At 41.1% G+C, this 18,958-nt stretch overlaps 1 protein-coding gene across 5 annotated transcripts in view; it reads left to right on the top strand.

The window, feature by feature from the left end:
* Positions 1–18,958, top strand: part of FRYL (FRY like transcription coactivator) — a 262,703-nt gene that overhangs the window by 196,558 nt on the left and 47,187 nt on the right. For all 5 annotated transcript variants that reach the window (XM_080646343.1, XM_080646344.1, XM_080646340.1 and 2 more), the window contains 13 exons: positions 834–974; positions 3,993–4,161; positions 6,400–6,484; positions 7,020–7,132; positions 8,087–8,237; positions 8,932–9,035; positions 10,173–10,358; positions 11,895–12,099; positions 13,249–13,370; positions 14,534–14,724; positions 16,293–16,387; positions 17,446–18,053; positions 18,342–18,439. In XM_080646343.1, coding sequence (XP_080502469.1) covers positions 834–974; positions 3,993–4,161; positions 6,400–6,484; positions 7,020–7,132; positions 8,087–8,237; positions 8,932–9,035; positions 10,173–10,358; positions 11,895–12,099; positions 13,249–13,370; positions 14,534–14,724; positions 16,293–16,387; positions 17,446–18,053; positions 18,342–18,439 — 2,268 coding nt within the window. The remainder of the gene's footprint in view (positions 1–833; positions 975–3,992; positions 4,162–6,399; positions 6,485–7,019; positions 7,133–8,086; positions 8,238–8,931; positions 9,036–10,172; positions 10,359–11,894; positions 12,100–13,248; positions 13,371–14,533; positions 14,725–16,292; positions 16,388–17,445; positions 18,054–18,341; positions 18,440–18,958) is intronic.

The following is an 18,958-nucleotide window of genomic DNA, read 5'->3' on the forward strand; positions in this document are numbered from 1 at the left end:
TGATAATTGAACATATGCATTATAAACTCCTTTCTCTAAAATAAACTTCTCATTAGATATAAAATATCTTCTTGGCGGGGGGGTGGGGGGGGCATCTAAAATCATGTAATTACAGTCAGGTGCCGCTTAAGGACAGGGATGTGTTCAGGGGAATTCGCTCTGAAGCAGTTTCTTCATTTATGAATGTCATAGAGTGCACTTACACAAATCTAGATGGTACAGTCCCTACACACATAGCTGTGCGGTATAGTCCATTGCTCCGAGGCTACAAGCCTGAACAGCATGTACTGTACAGAACAACACGAGATTAAACCAAGCTCAAAAGAAAGTGATGAATCAGGAGATGCAGTAAAACACAAGCTATATGAGGCTGTTGCTGGCATATTGTTATGCGGCAGACTTTTTTTTTTCATAAGTAGAAAGAATATGCTGTATTTTCAACCAATAACATTATCGAGTATCATGTACTGTACACAGTTGTATGTGCTGTACTTCTGTACGACTGGCAAATACCAGCATTACCTCAAACACACGAGTAATGTGCTGTGCTATGATGTTATGACATGACATCGCTAGACAATAGAAATGTTTGGCTTCCATGTAATCTTCTGGGACTACCGTTGTATGTATAGTCTGTCGTTGACTGAAATGTTATGCGGTCCATGACTGTAATGGTATTTATGTATAGATTTGTTGAAAGAAATGGTCATTCCTCTGAAGTATGGGAAAGCTTCCTGTAAAAACATTGCTTTCTGATATTGCATGATGTGACCAGTTTGCTACATAGTATAGACAGCCTTTCCTGATATGCGTGTTGTGTTTCTTGCACCTAGTATGGCGACGAGCTGGCCTGGTCGGAGATGGAGAACGTGTGGACCACACTTGCAGATGGCTGGCCGAAAAACCTGAAAATAATTTTGCACTTTTTGATCAGCATTTGTGGAGTGAATAGTGAACCAAGCCTCTTGCCTTATGTATGTATTCAAGATGATATTTAACTTTATAAAAAAAAGTTAATGGTGTCTTGTCAAGTCAGAGTATAGGCATCAGTAGACCAGCAGAGGCAAAGCAGGGCCAGGCTAAGGACAGTCAGGAAATAGCACATGGGTTTACTCACTGATTCATTTAACAAATATTATTGGCCAGGCGCTCTTATTACAGGCCAGAGGCTCTTCAGGGTTCTGGGCATTATAATCTGACGGCTGGTGCAGATTTTACTTATTTAATGAATGAATCAGTAATTTAATAAAGTCCAGGCATGATAAGGGCTGCAAAGGAAAACTGCAGAGGACCGAGAGTGAATAACTTGGAACCAGGGCTGTCTGGGAGGATTAGAGATGATGCTCCAGAGAAAGTGTTACTGAAGCAGAGACCACAGTGGCAGTTTTTGCTGGGCAGGTGCTGGCATTGGGATAGTAGATGGAGCAAGGTGGTCAGTCAGAGTTCAGTGCCTATAGGATTGTGCCTAAACCTGTGTGGAAGCATAGGAAAGCTTGGTAAGAGATAGACCATGAGGAATAAGGCAGTCTTTGCCTTGTAAAGGGAAAAGCAGTTCTTAAATCTGCTCAAGTTAAGAGAATATGAAACTATCAACCATGAGGGTTGAACTGAATACACACATGCATGCAAACACACGTGTGCACACTCCCTCAGCTACTTTGGGTCTCTTCCCAAATGTCCATTCTCCTGGACACCTTAACTTGCTTAACTCATTCCGTCTAAAACTGTAATTGCCCTGCCCCCCACACAAGAGTCTTCTTTTTTTCTTTCCCTGCTTTGTTGATTTTCCTAGTATTTATCATCATCAAACATATACAGGGTTGGGGGGTAGGAGCGGGTAAATGGGGGATAAATGGTGATGGTGGTGAGTACACAGTTCAATTACACATGATACATTATAGAATTGTACACCTGAAACCTATATAATTTTATTAACCAATGTCACCCCAATAAATTTTTTAAAAGGAGCAATTATTAATGATAATAATAATTCCTTAATTATCATTTTTTAAGTGATACAAGTACTTCATCTACATTATTTCATTTAATTCTCACAATAAGTCTGTGATTTTGGTAAGATTACCACAGTTTTACAGATGAATAAAACAAGGCAGAGAGAAGAGTAATTTCCTGAAGTCACACATCCGTTTAGCATCACCGCGTGGTAGGTGGAGCTGGAGCTCCAACCCAGATGTGTTTGTGAGGAGGGGAGAACATTTCATGGAGAAGGTGGCGGAGTTGGGGTGAGGGTGGGGCTCGAAGGCTTGACAGGATCGGGGGCAGCAGTGTCCACTCAGATCAGAACAGGCCCAGAGAGGCAGCGGTGCACCTGGCACAGCCAGGTGACTGGACCTGAGGGCAGGGCGTTGGCACATAGAGCAGGTTGGATAGGTAAGCAGTCAGTTAGCATGGGTAACCATGGTAAGGCTTGTGGTCTGATAGAATAAAGGCTGTTTTAAGATTTCTCCAGAGGTCATGCGAAGCAGAGCTTCTCACATGTCTGTGTGCATGCGAATCATCTGGTTCTGATTCTAGAAGGGAGGCGGGGATACGGCCCGAGATTCTGTATTTCTAGCAAGTTCCCAGGTGATGGCTGTGCTGCTAGGACCACAGTTGAGTCATAAAAGGAAAAGTATGGAGGAACATACATATAAGGCACACTACTGGGATTTTTTTTCACTTAACTCAGACTGTGTGCTGGGTTACAGTGCTTTGTTCATCTTAACTTGCTTGACTCTAACCGCTATCTGAAGCCGGTGCTATTTCCCCCATTTTGCAGAAGGGAAAACAGGGGAACTTTCCAGCTCCTCTGGGTAGTAAGTGTTAGATCTACATTCCAATGCAGGCTGTGTAATTTAGGTTCAGTTTAGTTCCAGGTTCTTTATTATTCTCTACTCTATGCTGCTGGGTTGAATGTAGAGAATGGGAAAGCAGAATAAAAGATAAATCCTGGGTTTAAAGGCTGCCTGACTAAAAATTAGAGGAATACTTGGGGTGGTATTAATTCAGTTTTTTCCCATTAAAAAGATACATTGTTTTATAGGAGAGCAATTATCTTTTGTTTTTCTTTAACCAAAAAAAAGAAAAAAGAGCAAACATGTAAAGGAAGTAGATAATGTTGTGGAAATCATCCTATATAATGAAAGGGTAATATGCTAATAGACCAAGTGGCGGAACAACTGAATAACCAAAGTGTAATATGCTAATGATATGCTAAGGCTTCTCAACCACTCGCTATGACGTGCACTGACCACCAGGGGGCAGACAGTTGACCACTTGGCCAGTCACCATGACGTGCATTGACCCCCAGGGGGCAGATGCTCCAAATGGTAGGTTAGCTTGCTACTGGGGTCTGGCCGATCAGGACTGAGCAAGATGAGCTGGACATGCCCTGGAGCCCTCCCGCGGTCCCTCCCCTCCCAATAGTGCACTGGTGGGGGTTACTCACCCTGGCCTGCACCCTCTCGCAATCCGGGACCCCTTGGGGGATGTTGGAGAGCTGGTTTCAGCCCGATCCTGCAGGCCACTCCCCTTGGGAGGGCACCAGACACAGGGCACATGGTTGGTGAGCACTACTGTGGCAGCGCAAGCCTCTACCGATTGGGACTGATTGGGCGCGAGCCCACGGCAGGCACATTGGGGCCGGGATGAGCAGGAGTGGCAGGTAGGAGCTGCAGGCAGTGTTGGACTGTGGGTTTGGGCCCGATCCCTGCAGGCCACCCAGAGGAACCCCACCCGTGCACAAATTCGTGCACCAGGCCTCTAGTTAAACAATATATTGAGATTATTTTAATAAGATATAATGTTGAGGGTCAGAAGGAGGATAGTATTTATAAAGCTGATTAATCGGTGTTTTATTGCTGATGAAATATTCAATTTTAATTGTGCTTATTGATCTACCACTTAAAATGGAACTTATAAAATTTGTCTCAAGACAGATTTATGAAGTAAAGATTTTGCCTTTTCTTTTCTGCATGACCTCTCTGTGACAGGTGAAGAAAGTTGTTGTGTATTTAGGTAGAGACAAGACAATGCAGTTGCTGGAAGAGCTGGTGAGTGAGCTGCAGCTGACCGACCCTGTCAGTGCGGGCGTCACGCACATGGATAACCCCCCGTATTACCGCATCACGTCCAGCTACAAAGTCCCCTCTGTCACCTCAGGTGAGACGTTACAACTGCTGACTACGTCACAAAAGAGAGGCTTTACCTAATGGTTCATTTTAGCAAGCGTTTGCTTTAAACATCATCAAAATAAAAGCAAACATGAGTCATGTATGGTAATTAGCTTGACAAGATTTTGTAAATCACCATATGACTAAAGAAATTTGACAGTCTAAAGATTCTTAGTATTATAGAGGGAAACATTTATATACTTATTCAGAACCAGAATATAGATTTATATATCCTTATATTCATTTTAATGAATATAATTAATGTTCAATATAGAAAACACTTACTAATTGAAATTACACTGTAATTTTATTTTTCATTATTTGAGCATATATTGTACATAGTGTCCAATTTTCTGAGTGAATATATCTATCCATATATATATTATAGTTATTATAATATTTTGAATTGAAGAAACAAAGTCCCCGAGGGAGTAACTTCCAGTGAAAATTGATTATAACATCTGGGATATTGTAGATTAAATTTTTATGAAACTCTTTGTTTATAAACACTCAGTTTGTGTTAAATGTTTTTGGCCTGTTAATTATAACACTATCTGTATAATTAGAAATCTTTTATATCTTTGAAATTTATTTTTTGTCATCTATTTTTATCTCAGCCTTTTGTTCTACTTTGTTGGGGGATTTCTAATAATCTTCTATTGAATTTTCCATATCTGCTAGAATGTTTTTAATTCCAAAGACGTGGTGTTTGTTTTAATTAGAATTTCTTTACTAACACTCTGTTCATGTTTCATAGTTGAACTATCTACTTCTATATCTGATAAAGTTTTCTCCTCCCAGCATAAGTTCCTATTTTCTCTGTATTACTGATTGTTTTGATTTGTCTTAGTAAAAGCTTTCCTCAAAAGCCTACCAATTCTAGGTTGGTCTTTTCATAGAGTGGAGTATAGCCCTAACCGGTTTGGCTCAGTGGATAGAGCGTCGGCCTGCAGACTGAAAGGTCCCGGGTTCGATTCCAGTCGAGGGCATGTACCTTGGTTGTGGGTACATCCCCAGTAAGGGGTGTGCAGGAGGCAGCTGATCGATGTTTCTCTCTCATCAATGTTTCTAACTCTCTATTCCTCTCCTTTCCTCTCTGTAAAAAATCAATAAAATATTTTTTTTTTTTAAAAAGTGGAGTATAAAAGAGTTGACTGGATGTTCTGTAGGTATATATGGAACTTGTTGACTTGGTCATTTGTTGTACGATGATCTCACTGATGCAAGTGTCTCTGGGACTTTTCTCTTGGACTAACCCAGTTTCCCAGACAAAACTCTACTAGTCACATGCCTACAGTAGAGGGTGTAGGGGTGTGTGTGTGTGTGTGTGTGCGCGCGCACACACACAAACACATGTAATCCATAGATACACACAACTTTGCCTTCTGGAAGCCCATGGGGTAAGAAGATTTCAGGGGGTACAGTCTCAAATTTTAGTATGTGTATTTTCATGTAATGCCCCTATTCTCAGTGAAATACTTTCTCCCTCAATTGGACATGGTGTCCTAGTCCAGAAATCTTCTGATTTGGTCTCATCAGAAAAGAGTTCTGGATGTGGAAAGAAACAGCCACCCAGTTATAAGAGGCAGGGGGCTAGATCTTGGGGACCAACTACTTCTGCAATAGATTTTCAACCTATTCTGCCCTTTTTTTTTTATCTTTTCTTTTTTTATAGAGAGATGAAGGGAAAGGGATAGAGAGATAGAAACATCAATGATGAGAGAGAATCATTGATCGGCTGCCTCCTGCATGCCCCCTACTGGGGATCAAGCCTGCAACCCAGGCTTGTGCCCTGACCAGGAATTGAACCGTGACCCCTGGTTCATAGGTCGATGCTCAATCACTGAACCACACTGGCAGGCCACATTCTGCCATTTTTAGCACCACCTTCAATCCTTACTTCCAGTGGTACTTGATGCCACTAATTTCTGAGCCTTTTTGGAGATTCAACAATATAGGTATGGAAGCTTCTTGGTTTCCTTAACTACCAGCTTAGGACTCAGCCTTCTTAACACTTAATTTACTTCTTGTCCATTTGTTTTTCAGCATCCAAACTTCTGTTGCTGTTGTCTTCTTTCCTTTTTGGTCGCTATGAGTACATTCCTTTTTAACAATTCCTTTGCTCTCTTTTTACTGGAATTTTGACATCTATAATTTGATGTTTTTTTCTCCTATTGTATTATGACAGGTTTTAAATGCACAGATACTGTTTTATTTCTGATTACAGGAACTACTTCCAGTAGCAATACCATGGTAGCTCCCTCAGAAGGCAATCTTGATAACAAGCCCATGAAAGAGAACGCTGAAGAGAGGTAAGCACTTGTCTGTTCTTCCTCAGCCTTTCCGTGGGACCGCTACTAAGTGCCGTCGGGGTGATCGGCCATCTCTGCATTGGGATGTGTATTCACTGGGTCAGAATCCTAGTGAAAAAATACATTGCCATTTTGGAAGCTTTCCACATGGACTGTTTCAACATTAAAGATGCTGATGTGCTAGACCCTTTTCTGTTCTCTCAGGGATGAACTGGTGGGGTGTGGTCAGTGACTGTTCGTGTTGTTTACATTTTTAAACTTTTCTCAGTGGATGTTTACTCTGCCTGTTTCCTATAAAACAGGTTTCACCAGAACATAATATTAGCACAACAATTTAAGAAAAATCTTGAGGTAGAAATAATTGACTTAAAAGTTTAAGCTTTTGGCTTGTGAGGTGAAAATTAATATGTTATCATGGTAAACTTTCATTCATATTTTGTGTGCTGTGTTCTCTTTTAAGCATAGAGAGTGTAACGTAGAGTACAAATACTGTTTTTCTGTGAGCCGTGACTAACTGCAATGATCATTCCCCCAGCTATGTGCACCTAGACATCTACAGCGGACTAAACAGTCACTTAAATCGTCAACATCACAGACTAGAATCTCGATACAGTAGCAGCTCTGGAGGATCTTATGAAGAAGAAAAAAGTAATACATTCAAAATGTTCTTTTTTTTATAATTACAATGGTGAGGTGTATTATTAATTATATTCATGCTAATCTCTTTTTCCAGTAACTTGTTTTTTAAGTTGAGTATTTAACAGCCACTAGTGGTGTTCCAACATAATCTGAAATGTCTTGATTTTAAGAGACAGTATAAGTGAGAAATATTTGTTTTAAAAGCCCAGGTTCCCTGTAGATAAATCAAGGAACTTAAAAAAATAGTTTTCAAAGAGCATCATGGAGCAGACACTGGCAACAGGCTGCTTTTTTAATCAGGTGCTCTTTCTCCCTGGAATCCTGTTTTATTCGCGTTCTCCCTTGCAATTGCAAAGTGAACAGTCTACCCAAGTTCACCGTGACACCAAGGTAGGGTAGCATAGAAGCACAAGCCTTCAGACTGGGAAGGGGCCCTGAAGATGGCCGGGTCCAATCTCCTCATTTTGCACAGGATGGAACTGAGGTCCAGAGAGGTTAAGTGACTTACCCACGTCACACAGAACTCACATTTCCCGATGGCACTTTCTACCACACCCTGCAGCCCCCTGGTGCAGAGCGGACTTCCTCTTCCGACGGGTTTTTGTTGGCCCTCTCTCAGGAAATTTAGAATTGAGCAACTTACCAGAAGGCCCTGTTACCAGGCAGCTTCACCTGTAATGTGGTTACATGGCTTGGACATCAATTATGGAGCCATAAGAAACTGCTACTGTAGTTTCGCTTTGACATAAAGGCCGCAACCTCAATTGGTATCTCTTTCTCTCTCTGACTTGCTTAATTTGAGAATACCTATACCCCAGGTCTTTCCTAGCAAGCAAATGTCAAAAGAGTGGGAAATTGTTCTGATCACTTTCCAATGCTATAAGTAGTTGGTGTCTTACTAGAGTTTGCTTATATTGGCAAAAAATAGATGGTGTAGAAAATGAGATCATTTTATTTTGATAGGTGACTCAATGCCACTTTATTCTAATTGGCGACTGAAAGTGATGGAGCATAATCAAGGAGAGCCACTGCCCTTCCCACCAGCTGGAGGCTGCTGGTCACCACTGGTGGATTACTTGCCTGAAACGTCATCACCTGGATTACCTCTTCACAGGTGGACTACAGCGTCATTCCTATTTCATACGAGCCAAATTCTGCTTCACACTGTCAGCTTTCTCGATGCCATCGGACAGCACAGGATACAAGCAACCTTCTTCCTTTAGATACCGCAACAAATGAGCTCAGTGTGTCTAGGTTTTACGAAATCTAAAAACTCATCATTCTGACTGTATGCAATTAGTATTATTAAACCTAAGTGTGCTGCTGCTTTTTCTGGGTGTCTGGCATAGTTACTTGACCTTTCTGGGACCCAGTTACTACATCGGAAAAGTACGATTTTTATGGTGGTAGGCACTGTTACTTAGAGTTGAGTTAAACTGAACTTTACCTAACAGAATCACAGGAGAACAGTTACTACATTCTTTGAAAACTTATTGATGCACCAAACACGCATTGAACACCTACTATGTGGCAAGCAGTGTGCCAGGTCTCAGGGTTGCAGACGAAGAAAATATGGCCCTTGACTTGAAGGAGCCCGTAGCAGATGGGTTTTTTGTTTTCTCCTAAAATTGTCACTTAACAGTTTCTTCGGCTGAATTCCTTTTCCTCTCTTTTTCTTGAGAAGTTGTTTTTTTTTGTTGTTGTTTTTTCCCCCACAAAATACAATGTTAAAGTCTTCAAGTGATTTGCATACAATTTTCTCTAGGTTTACTCTAGTGAAACCTTAATAATACTCTTATTTGTCATAGGTGTAACATAGCAGTGATCCTTTTGACTGATCTGATCATTGATCATAGTGTGAAGGTTGAATGGGGAAGCTACCTCCATCTTCTTCTTCATGCAATTTTTATAGGTAATAAATATTTGATCCTAATTCCTTTGTTTTATGTTTGTGTGATAACTGAAAGGCGGTATGACTTAACGAAGTTTCAACGTGTTTCCTTCTATTTTTTCCTGTGCCATTTCCATGACACTTTTCCCTGTGATTCTCATGGTCTGGTGGGGTTCTTCTTAGCCTCTCTTTTAACCACAGACAAGTCTGTCCCCTTTCCTCACCTGTGGCCCCTCCCACTGCACACAGACACACACACACACGCACGCACGCACGCACGCACGCACGCACACGCACACACACAGGCCCCCTCGCAGGAATAATTCTGTAGCTGTGGCAAAAGGAAAAGTACTTTACCTCTGGGGTTGGAAACTTTCAGAATAAATGGAAAATTAGAATGGGTTCTAAGTGTTTCCCAAAAGACTTGGCTTGTGGACAGCCTAGTCTCATTATTGCAGGTGAAACTGCGCCTTGTGCAGCGAACATGGGGCTCCATGACATCGACGTGCCTTTCATGCTTGTAAATGGGTGTCAAGGTAGCCGTCTTCCAAGATTTCCAGATGTGCACATGCATAAATGTATTACTGCATTCCTTTGGTAATCAGGCATCTAATGATTTTCTGTTGTGTGCCAGGCAAAGAAGATATTTGCCTTTTTAAAATAAATTTACATCTAGTGTTATGTAACAGAGTAATTAATTTCTAAGATCACTACATTTTACACATAAAACTCATTGAAAACCTACCTGGATTCTCCCCATTTCAACAGGGCAGTAGGCTATTGTGCACAAACTCTAGACCAATAAAAAACTTTATGTAGTATACCATCTTCCACAAAATATTTTTTTAATATTTTTATTGATTTCAAAGAAGAAGGGAGAGGGAGAGAGAGATAGAAACATCAATGATGAGAGAGAATCATTGATCGGCTGCCTCCTGCACACCCCACACTGGGGATGGAGCCCACAACCCAGGCATGTGCCCTGACTGGGAATCAAACCATGACCTCCTGGTTCGTAGGTCGACGCTCAGCCACTGAGAATGCTGACTGGGCCCACAAAATATTTAATATAATTTCTGCATTTCTTTAAAATATTAATTTGGTAGCAAGAATGCTCATTATTTCTCTTTACTGATGATTATTTTCTGTTCCTTTCAGGGTTTGACCACTGCCACCCTGAGGTGTATGAACATTGTAAGCGTCTGCTTCTGCACTTATTAATAGTAATGGGACCCAACAGTAACATCCGAACTGTTGCTTCTGTCCTTCTCAGGAACAAGGAGTTTAATGAACCCAGGGTGCTTACAGTCAAACAGATTGCACACTTAGATTATACTTTCACAGGTATTTGCTTTAAATGTATAATTTGAAAATGGAATCGTACTTCATTAATTTGAAATTGTGCAATAGAGAAAAACAAGTAAATATAGTTCAAATACTGGAGTACATTTTTTAAAATGTAGTTTTATTATTTTAAGTACCATTGTCATTTTGTATTGACCAGTAAAAGAAGGAATTAGTTTGGAATATTTGAGTCTGCATTGCTTTTAAGTATCTTTGTCATAGAAAAATTTTTTTAAATGTGTTGTTATTGATTTCAGAGAGGATGGGAGAGGGAGAGAAATATCAGTGATGGGAGAGGATCATTGACAGGCTGCCTCTTGCACACCCCCTACTGGTAATTGATCCGTGGCCTCCTGATTCATACCAATGAGCCACACTGGTCGGGCTGTCATAGAACTTTTAAGTTCTGAGCATATAAGTTGAAGATACAATGAAAGAGTGCTTAGTTTACTAAGCACTGGTCATCAAAAATATGTTGAACTTTATTAGATCCCTCCTAATGTCAAGATCTGAAATATTGACAAAGGAAGACATTAAAATTTTTTTATTCACTTGATTATATTTACTGCATTTAAAATGTTATACATTTTTTTATTGTATCACCTGGTCAGATATCTTTATAAAACTTTATGTCCATAACTAATGATAAAGTAATTAATTAATTAAAAAATACAATGTTACACATTTTGAAGTATATTAAGTTTCAAATCACACATTTTAAAGTAATGAGGTTCAAATTAATGAAGATCTAATATAAAATTTATTTCACTGTTGATGTGAATTATTTTTTTACTTTGAAAGTTATACTTCTTTCCTAATAGCCATAACTTATTTATTCCACTTATCAGTATCAGTGTCCTTAGGTTAATAGATGATCTAGAAAATAATTGTTTTAAAAACTGAAATAAAATTACTTTGTAAGTTAAAACTGTGTTATATAACCCTATACCTAGTAAAACAACAATTATTAGGAAGTTTATTCACCTTTTAAAACTATGATTAAAAGATGCATAGAATGAAGTTTACTGCCTTTTTATGTTAAAGCATCTTTATTTAAAAGGTGTTTGTTCTTAAGGCTCCTTTTGCCATTTTCTAAAGATGGTCCTTAGTAATATCCTTTAATATTACTTAATAATTGACATAATATAAATATTACAAATAGACTTTAAAATTGTCTTCCTTTAAGTAAAATGAATCAGAAAGTATAGAGTACTTTCCATAACAAATTAAAAATCAGTTCACATCAGAGAAATGTGACTGACTTACCAGTAATAAATGTTGAGGAAATACACTGAAATATTGGGGAAATGCCACTTTCACCCTTTGGCAGCAGATGGCAGCAGAGGGCTGCACAGTAAATACAAATGGTTAAGTTAGTAAGAGGCTATGCAATAATGCTTGCCCAAAAACTCCAACAGAAGGAGCGCGGAGCCTCTCACGCATGCGAGATAGTCTGTAAGGAATGATAGTTCTGTTCAGTAGATACTGTGTGAGGTTTTCTTATGCTTGGTATTCATGCCCGCCTTTCTCTTCCAGCAGGTGTTAGTGATTTTATACCTGATTACCAGCCCTCCCCTATGACTGACTCAGGGCTTAGCTCCAGTTCTACCTCTTCTAGTATCAGCTTAGGAAATAACAGCTCAGCCATTTCCCATCTGCACACCACTGTCCTCAACGAGGTTGACATCTCAGTAGAGCAGGACGGAAAAGTCAAGACCCTCATGGAATTCATTACCTCAAGGTAACAGTGACACCTCTTACCACCCGGCAGCACGCGTGTGCGAAGTTGTTCCTTCATTTGTCAGTGACAGAGAGCCCTATTGTTTTCTGAGTGCCATTGCTTGGAAATATACCGGTCTGTATTGTCCAACGTTAATAAGATTATGGTGCGCCAAGGCATTCTTCTTTTTCGTTCACACTGTTGTACCCAAGGAGGGCCTTAATTGTGCCCGGAGACCAAGTGCCCCAAGAGAATACTGTGTCATCTAAGTATTACATATGCCACTTGCATTAGCTACTCCGCCAGTCAACCATCAAGTATTTATTTGCGGTGCACTCTTTGCAAGGCACTGTAAGCAAAGAAGAAACTGAGAAGGGGAGCAACGGGCTGGTGTCCCACAGCAGGAGCAACATCGCAGGGGCATGAGGCAACAGGCTGTAATCCAGCCCAGCTGTCACGCTGAGGAAAGGGAGTGTCTAGACAAGAAAGCTCAGGAGAATGCAACCTGGAGGGCCATGAAGCCTCGCCATAGGTTACAGATCTTTCATCTTCCAAGGAAGAAGCCATTATTGAACATCTTTGAGCTGAATGGGAAGGGTGGGAGGCAGTCAGCCTCTCAGCAATGTGTGGGATGGCAGGGACTGAAGGCAGCGTGGCCACAGAAAAGGTTTTCAGGGCACTTTGGGCGTAACCCTTGTTAATCAAGTCGGTGGCCTAGAGAATACAGAAACATTTTAAAGGAAGAATCAACAGGGCATTATTCCGTCCTAAACGTTCCCTGTGGCTTTCACTAGTTAATGATTGTCTTGCATTACAATCTAAGTGCAGTCTAGCCTCTGCAAACATAGTGTATTGGCCTGTAACACAGACGCAGTGACCAGTACTCTTATCGCTTGGCAAAACTAGTCATCTTTTCCTGCTACCCGTGAGAGAATTTGACTGTAACGATGGAAGACTGCAGTGCTGCCTGACCTGGCTCTTCCCCTACCTGCACAGCTCATTGCTTATCCATGTACATAAACAGTAATAGGAGGCGTGTGACCGTGACATGCTATTGGATATACTCAAGTATGACCTTTCTAATGGCAAAGGTGTATGTTAGGCCAGTCTGAGTAAAACTGTTAATGTGAGTTAAAAACCAAGGGAATTACATCTGTCCTCTGTTTTCAGAAAAAGGGGGCCCCTTTGGAACCATGAGGACGTTTCTGCCAAGAACCCCAGCATAAAGAGTGCTGAGCAGCTGGCCGCGTTCCTGAAACACGTGGTTTCTGTTTTCAAGCAGTCCAGCGCAGGTATCTTTCAGTGTTTGAGATAATATTTCCCTTCCATGAGATATTTTAATGTGATCTCAAAACTTCTGATAATGTTTAGCAAAAAGTGGACATATCAGTATGCTTAAAATACAAAGTTTTAGGCAGGTTTTCTTTTTTTACTTATTAGGGATAACAGATTTGTTTTTCTTTGGAGATAAGTTCAGTTACTCCTTAAAAATAAAGGTACTTGGGGCATTCTGGGGTGCTTAGTTTCGTGTATGATGGCATCATAAAATTATAATACAACTAGAGGCCCGGTGCACAAATTCGTGCACGGGTGGGGTTCCTCAGCCTGGCCAAGGTCGGAGCCGTCTCACCCAGTCCCGATGGGGCCAGCCAGCTCGGGGGAGGGACTGCGGGAGCACACTGACCACCAGGGGCAGCTCCTGCATTGAGCATTTGCCCACTGGTGATCAGTGCACGTCATAGCTACTAGCTGGTCATCCAGTCGTAAAGGTCACTTAGGCTTTTATATATTGAAATTATGTAATAGAAAAAATTACATTAAAGAACATATGTAGGGGTGACAAAAAAATTTTTATACGGGTATTGGCTTCTATGATCTAAAAATGTAAGACATTCTGAAAGTTATAGTAAAAGTGTGTGGTGCAGGCCTTGGGGAGGCAGGAGCGGGGTGGAGGGTGTCCATGGAGAAAAAAGGGGAAACATCTGTAATATTTTCAACAATAAAGATTACTTTTTTTAAAGTATGTGTCTGAAGCAGTGGTTCTCACCTAGAGGTGCTGTTGTCCCTCAGGACATCTGGCAATGTCTGCAGACATTTTTGTCACAATGTGGGATAGGGGCAGGTGGTTAGTCCTGGCGTGTAGTTGGATGGAGGCCAGGGAGGCTGCTGCACGATGGATACGGCACAGCACACACTTACCTGGCTAACATGTCAGTAGTGCTGAGGTGAGAAACCCTGTTCTCAAGGGTTATGTCCCTGAAGATCAGAAAGAGGAGCCACCTACATGCAGATGGGGTTGAAGGAGAGAAAAGGCACTGGTTCATAGCGTGAGGGCGCTGTCCGGCTTGCCACATACGGTGCCGGCACTGGGTTGTAATCGGTGAGCCTCTGGCTGTAGCCCTGCATTCGATTCTGAAAAACAAGAGCCACCAACTTGCCTCCTTTCTTTTTACAGAAGCAGTTCATTTGGAACATCATCTTAGTGAAGTCGCTCTGCAGACAGCACTTTCCTGTTCTTCCCGACACTACGCTGGGAGATCCTTTCAGATTTTCAGGGCCCTAAAGCAGCCTCTTTCTGCAGCTACACTTTCTGACGTTCTCTCCAGACTTGTAGAAACGGTGGGGGATCCAGGAGAAGAGGCACAGGTATTTCATTAAATTCGTGCAGCAGTCATTGACCATCTACTAGCCGTCAAGGACTTAGTGCCAAATACAGGTCGCTGCAGGTAGGGCAAGATCATGGTCATACAGAATTATTCAAGTTGGATGTTAACCAAGGTTTGTGATTAATCTTTAATAACTTTAGTGCCTACCGGAGAAAGCTTTACCTTTACACACACAAATGCCTGGACATTAGAGATAAGAAGGTAAAAAAAAGATAAGAAGTTAAATTTGAAATGGAATGTTGAATTTCATTTTTTAAGATACATTGAGTGAAATATTGCAGTAGAGAACTTAAGTCTCTATTACACCTTTCAGGACACTGGGGATACGGCAGTGAGTAAGACATAGGTCCTGGCATTCTGGAGCTCACATTCTATTGGGGAAATAAGCCTTTAATCCACCAATAATATACAACATAATTTTACTTAGCAATGCTATGATAATAATAAGGTAAAGGGTTAAAGAGTGATGGGAAGGAGGGAGTAATTTTTTTTTTAATCCTTACCTGAGGATATGTTTGTTTTCCTTCATTGATTCTAGAGAGAGAGAAAAGGAGAAAGAGAAACATCAATGTAAGAGAGAGAAATATCAATAGGTTGCCTTCCATACATGTCCTGACTGGGAATCAAACCCGAGACCCTTCGGTCCATGGGCCAGCACTGTAACCACTGAGTCACCCAGCCAGGGCAAGAGGGAGTAATTTTTTATGTGATCATCTAAGAAAGTGATTTTTGAACCCATACTTCAGAAGTGAATCCTATGATAATCTGTGGAAGAACCTTTCTGGCGAGGGAAATAGACGAGTGCAGAGGCCCTGAGGCAGAAGCAATAGGCTGTTTTTGAAGACGGTCAAGCAAACCAATGTCTCTATAGCAGCGGCCGCCAACCTTTTGGACCTCACAGACCACCAGGGGTCTGCAGACCACAGCTGCCCTAGAGTGTGTTGGATGGGGCTATCTAAAGGCAGGAGATTGATGGGGTAGGCAGGTCTAGATCATGTGAGGCCTAGTATACCCTGGTGAGAGGTAGGGTTTTACTCTGAATTGATGGGAAGCCACTCAAAGGTTTGAGAGGAGGGTGATGGATATGATTAGCTTTTCAAAGACTTTCTCTGGGGGCTAGGTAGAGTCCTAGTGGAGCAAGAGTGAAAGCGAGGAGAGTCCGGTAAGAGGCTACTATATGAGACCACTGCTGAAGTGTGGTGATAGCTTCGATTAAGGGAACTTGTGGAGATAGAGGAAAAGGGTCATATTTAAGATATATTAAAAGTAGTATTTTCAAGACTTGATGATAGATTCAGTTTAAATGTGAGAGAAAGAAGCAAGGATGGCTCCTAGATCTCTAGCGTAAGCAATTTGTGGTGCCATTATAATCATTTTATGCCATTAATTTGATGAGTTTTCATCAATCAGCAAGATCATGTTGCTTAAGAGTTTAATCAATTTATACTGTTAATGTGGAGTTTGTTCTATTTTTAAATCTCCTTGGGAAGTCCAATGCAATTTCTGTTTTCCAGAGCATAATTAATTAGAGTCTGCCCTTTTTTCTAGGGATTTGTGATTGAGCTTCTTCTCACGTTGGAATCTGCGATTGATACTTTGGCTGAAACCATGAAGCATTATGATCTTCTTTCTGCCCTTTCTCAGTAAGAATTTAAACCAGGCAACTGGTAGATTTGTATATAGAACTTCAGTGGCAAAATATGGATAGCTATGGCCCTGTCTTATTCTAATACTGGCAGTGAGAATGGTACTGAAGAATTCGGATGGCCTAGCAGTGCGAAATGAGCCTCAGACCGTGAGGATGTGTGGGAAGTCATAGCCATGCGTGGCACTGTGTTGCTCTTGGTCAGAGATGTGCTTCACTGACAAGCTCCATTCCCGTGGCACTTGGCATCCTGTGGTTCCCCCAGCAGGCCAGGCCCCTCAGACTCACACTTTCCTTCTCCCTGGAGCTGCCTCCCTCCCCCTTTCTCTTGACTGAACTGAAGTATCCTTCAAGTCCCACCTCACATATCACCTCTTGGCTAAGCTTTTCTGACATCCACCTCCCCCCCCCCCACCCCACCCCACCCCACCCCGGAAGTGCTAATTATTCCATCCTTTGGGTTCTTACAGTGTTTTCTTTATATTTTAATAACAGCAATTAACAGGCTATAAATGGATCCATTTTTTACATCACTCTTCCCCAGTAGATTTTATCAGATATTCTTCACATTTTGCGTACTGCTGGCGCAGGTAGAAAGCATTCTGTAATTATTCTTCAGTCAGTGATAATTGGATATGAGGGAGGAGAAATCAAAGACTTAACTTTTTGAGTTGGTTCTTTTGGAAGGAGTGTGCATTGACAGAAATGGAGCCACTGGGACCATCAAGTCTGGGAATAAGACACACGAGGTCTGCTTTGGACATAACATTCACTAAGTCCCAGAGCAGATCTATATCCATGATTACTGCAGCAGAATTTTCACTTCATGTCAGACCTTATCCAACTCAAAGGAAACAGTGGGCCACAGTAGAAAAGATACTGTTGTACATTTTGTTTTAATGTGGAGGGAAGATCTCAAATTTGATTAAGCAAAGTCAGATATACTTAAAATGATTTTTCCCTGGTAACAGTTACCATTTTTTCAGTGTTTTCAAGCATAAAATTAATGTAGCAAAAAAAATGACGGTGCATGCGTTTGTCTTTTCTCTTTTAAAGAACCTCATATCATGATCCTATAATGGGAAACAAGTATGCAGCTAACAGGAAAAGCACTGGACAACTAAATCTAAGCACAAGTCCCATTAATAGCGGCGGTTACTTGGGATGTAACAGTAATGCAAGAAGTAACTCTTTGAGATTAAGTTTAATTGGTGACCGAAGAGGTGACCGGCGGCGAAGCAACACACTGGATATAATGGATGGACGGATAAACCATGGCAATAGTTTAGCCAGGACTAGAAGCCTGTCCTCTCTGCGGGAGAGGGGCTTGTATGACGTGCAGTCCACTACTGAGCCTGCCAACTTGATGGCCACCATTTTTTGGATAGGAGCATCCTTGTTAGAATCCGATTATGAATATGAATACCTCCTGGCTCTCAGGCTTCTCAACAAACTGCTCATCCATTTGCCTCTGGATAAATCAGAGAGTCGAGAGAAGATCGAAAGCATGCAAAGCAAATTGAAATGGAATAATTTTCCAGGCCTTCAGCAGCTCTTCCTTAAAGGCTTTACCTCAGTGTCTACACAAGAAATGACCGTGCACCTCCTCAGTAAACTCATTGCTGTCTCCAAACACTCGCTGGTGGACCCTTCCCAGTTGTCAGGTAATGCTAAGAGGATCGCTCCTACGCTTTGCTTTTTACTGTAGTGAAATGTAAACTACTATTTGCTTGGAAATCTACTGATTTCTGATTTTCTACAGTTACAGTTTTTTAAATATGTGAAATAGTTTAAATTCTTTGGTAAACGCTAAAAATATTTAGAAGATCCAGTATCCCAGGAAATAAAAAGTAAATGGTTTCAGTGAACCATTAAAAAAATACCTTTAACTTTTGAAGTTATGTTAATAACATGGGTTATTATTTGCTTTCTTTCTTTTTTTTTTTATATAGGCTTTCCTCTTAACATCCTTTGCTTATTGCCTCACTTAATCCAGCATTTTGACAGCCCAACTCAGTTTTGCAAAGAAACAGCCAGCCGAATAGCAAAGGTAAGCAAATGCTATGCTGAAAGGTAACACGAGAGGGAAACGTTTCTGGAGTTTATCTTCAAGGGAGATCTTTTTACTGTCCCTTCTTTCTGAACTTCACATCTAAATTTGTATTCTTTTTATGCATCTAAAGGTGTTGTATAGTAATGACTCAAGTTACAACTGCTGAAATGACAGTGAATAAAATTCATCAGAGTAACACTCCTCTAAATCTGTCTTTTTCTGCTTCGTTTTCCTACTTTATCCTCTACCTTTCTGGCAGTTGCTAATTGATTCATGTATTCACTAGCATATTTACTGAGCACTGGGTGAGGTGCTGGAAATACAGTGACAAAGTACATGGAGTACTTACCCTGCGGGCCTTAGAGAGAGGATGAAATCAAGGAAGTAGACAATCACCGTAGAGTCGTAAATACAGTGAGAGGGCAAAGTACTGTAGAGGCACAAAACAAAATCTTCCACTAGGAAGTCAGCTGACATGGAAGACTGAATGGGAATAACTGGAGTAAGGTTCCTGGG

Source organism: Plecotus auritus, assembly GCF_963455305.1.
Source record: "Plecotus auritus genome assembly, chromosome: 1".
Lineage (NCBI taxonomy): Eukaryota > Metazoa > Chordata > Mammalia > Chiroptera > Vespertilionidae > Plecotus > Plecotus auritus.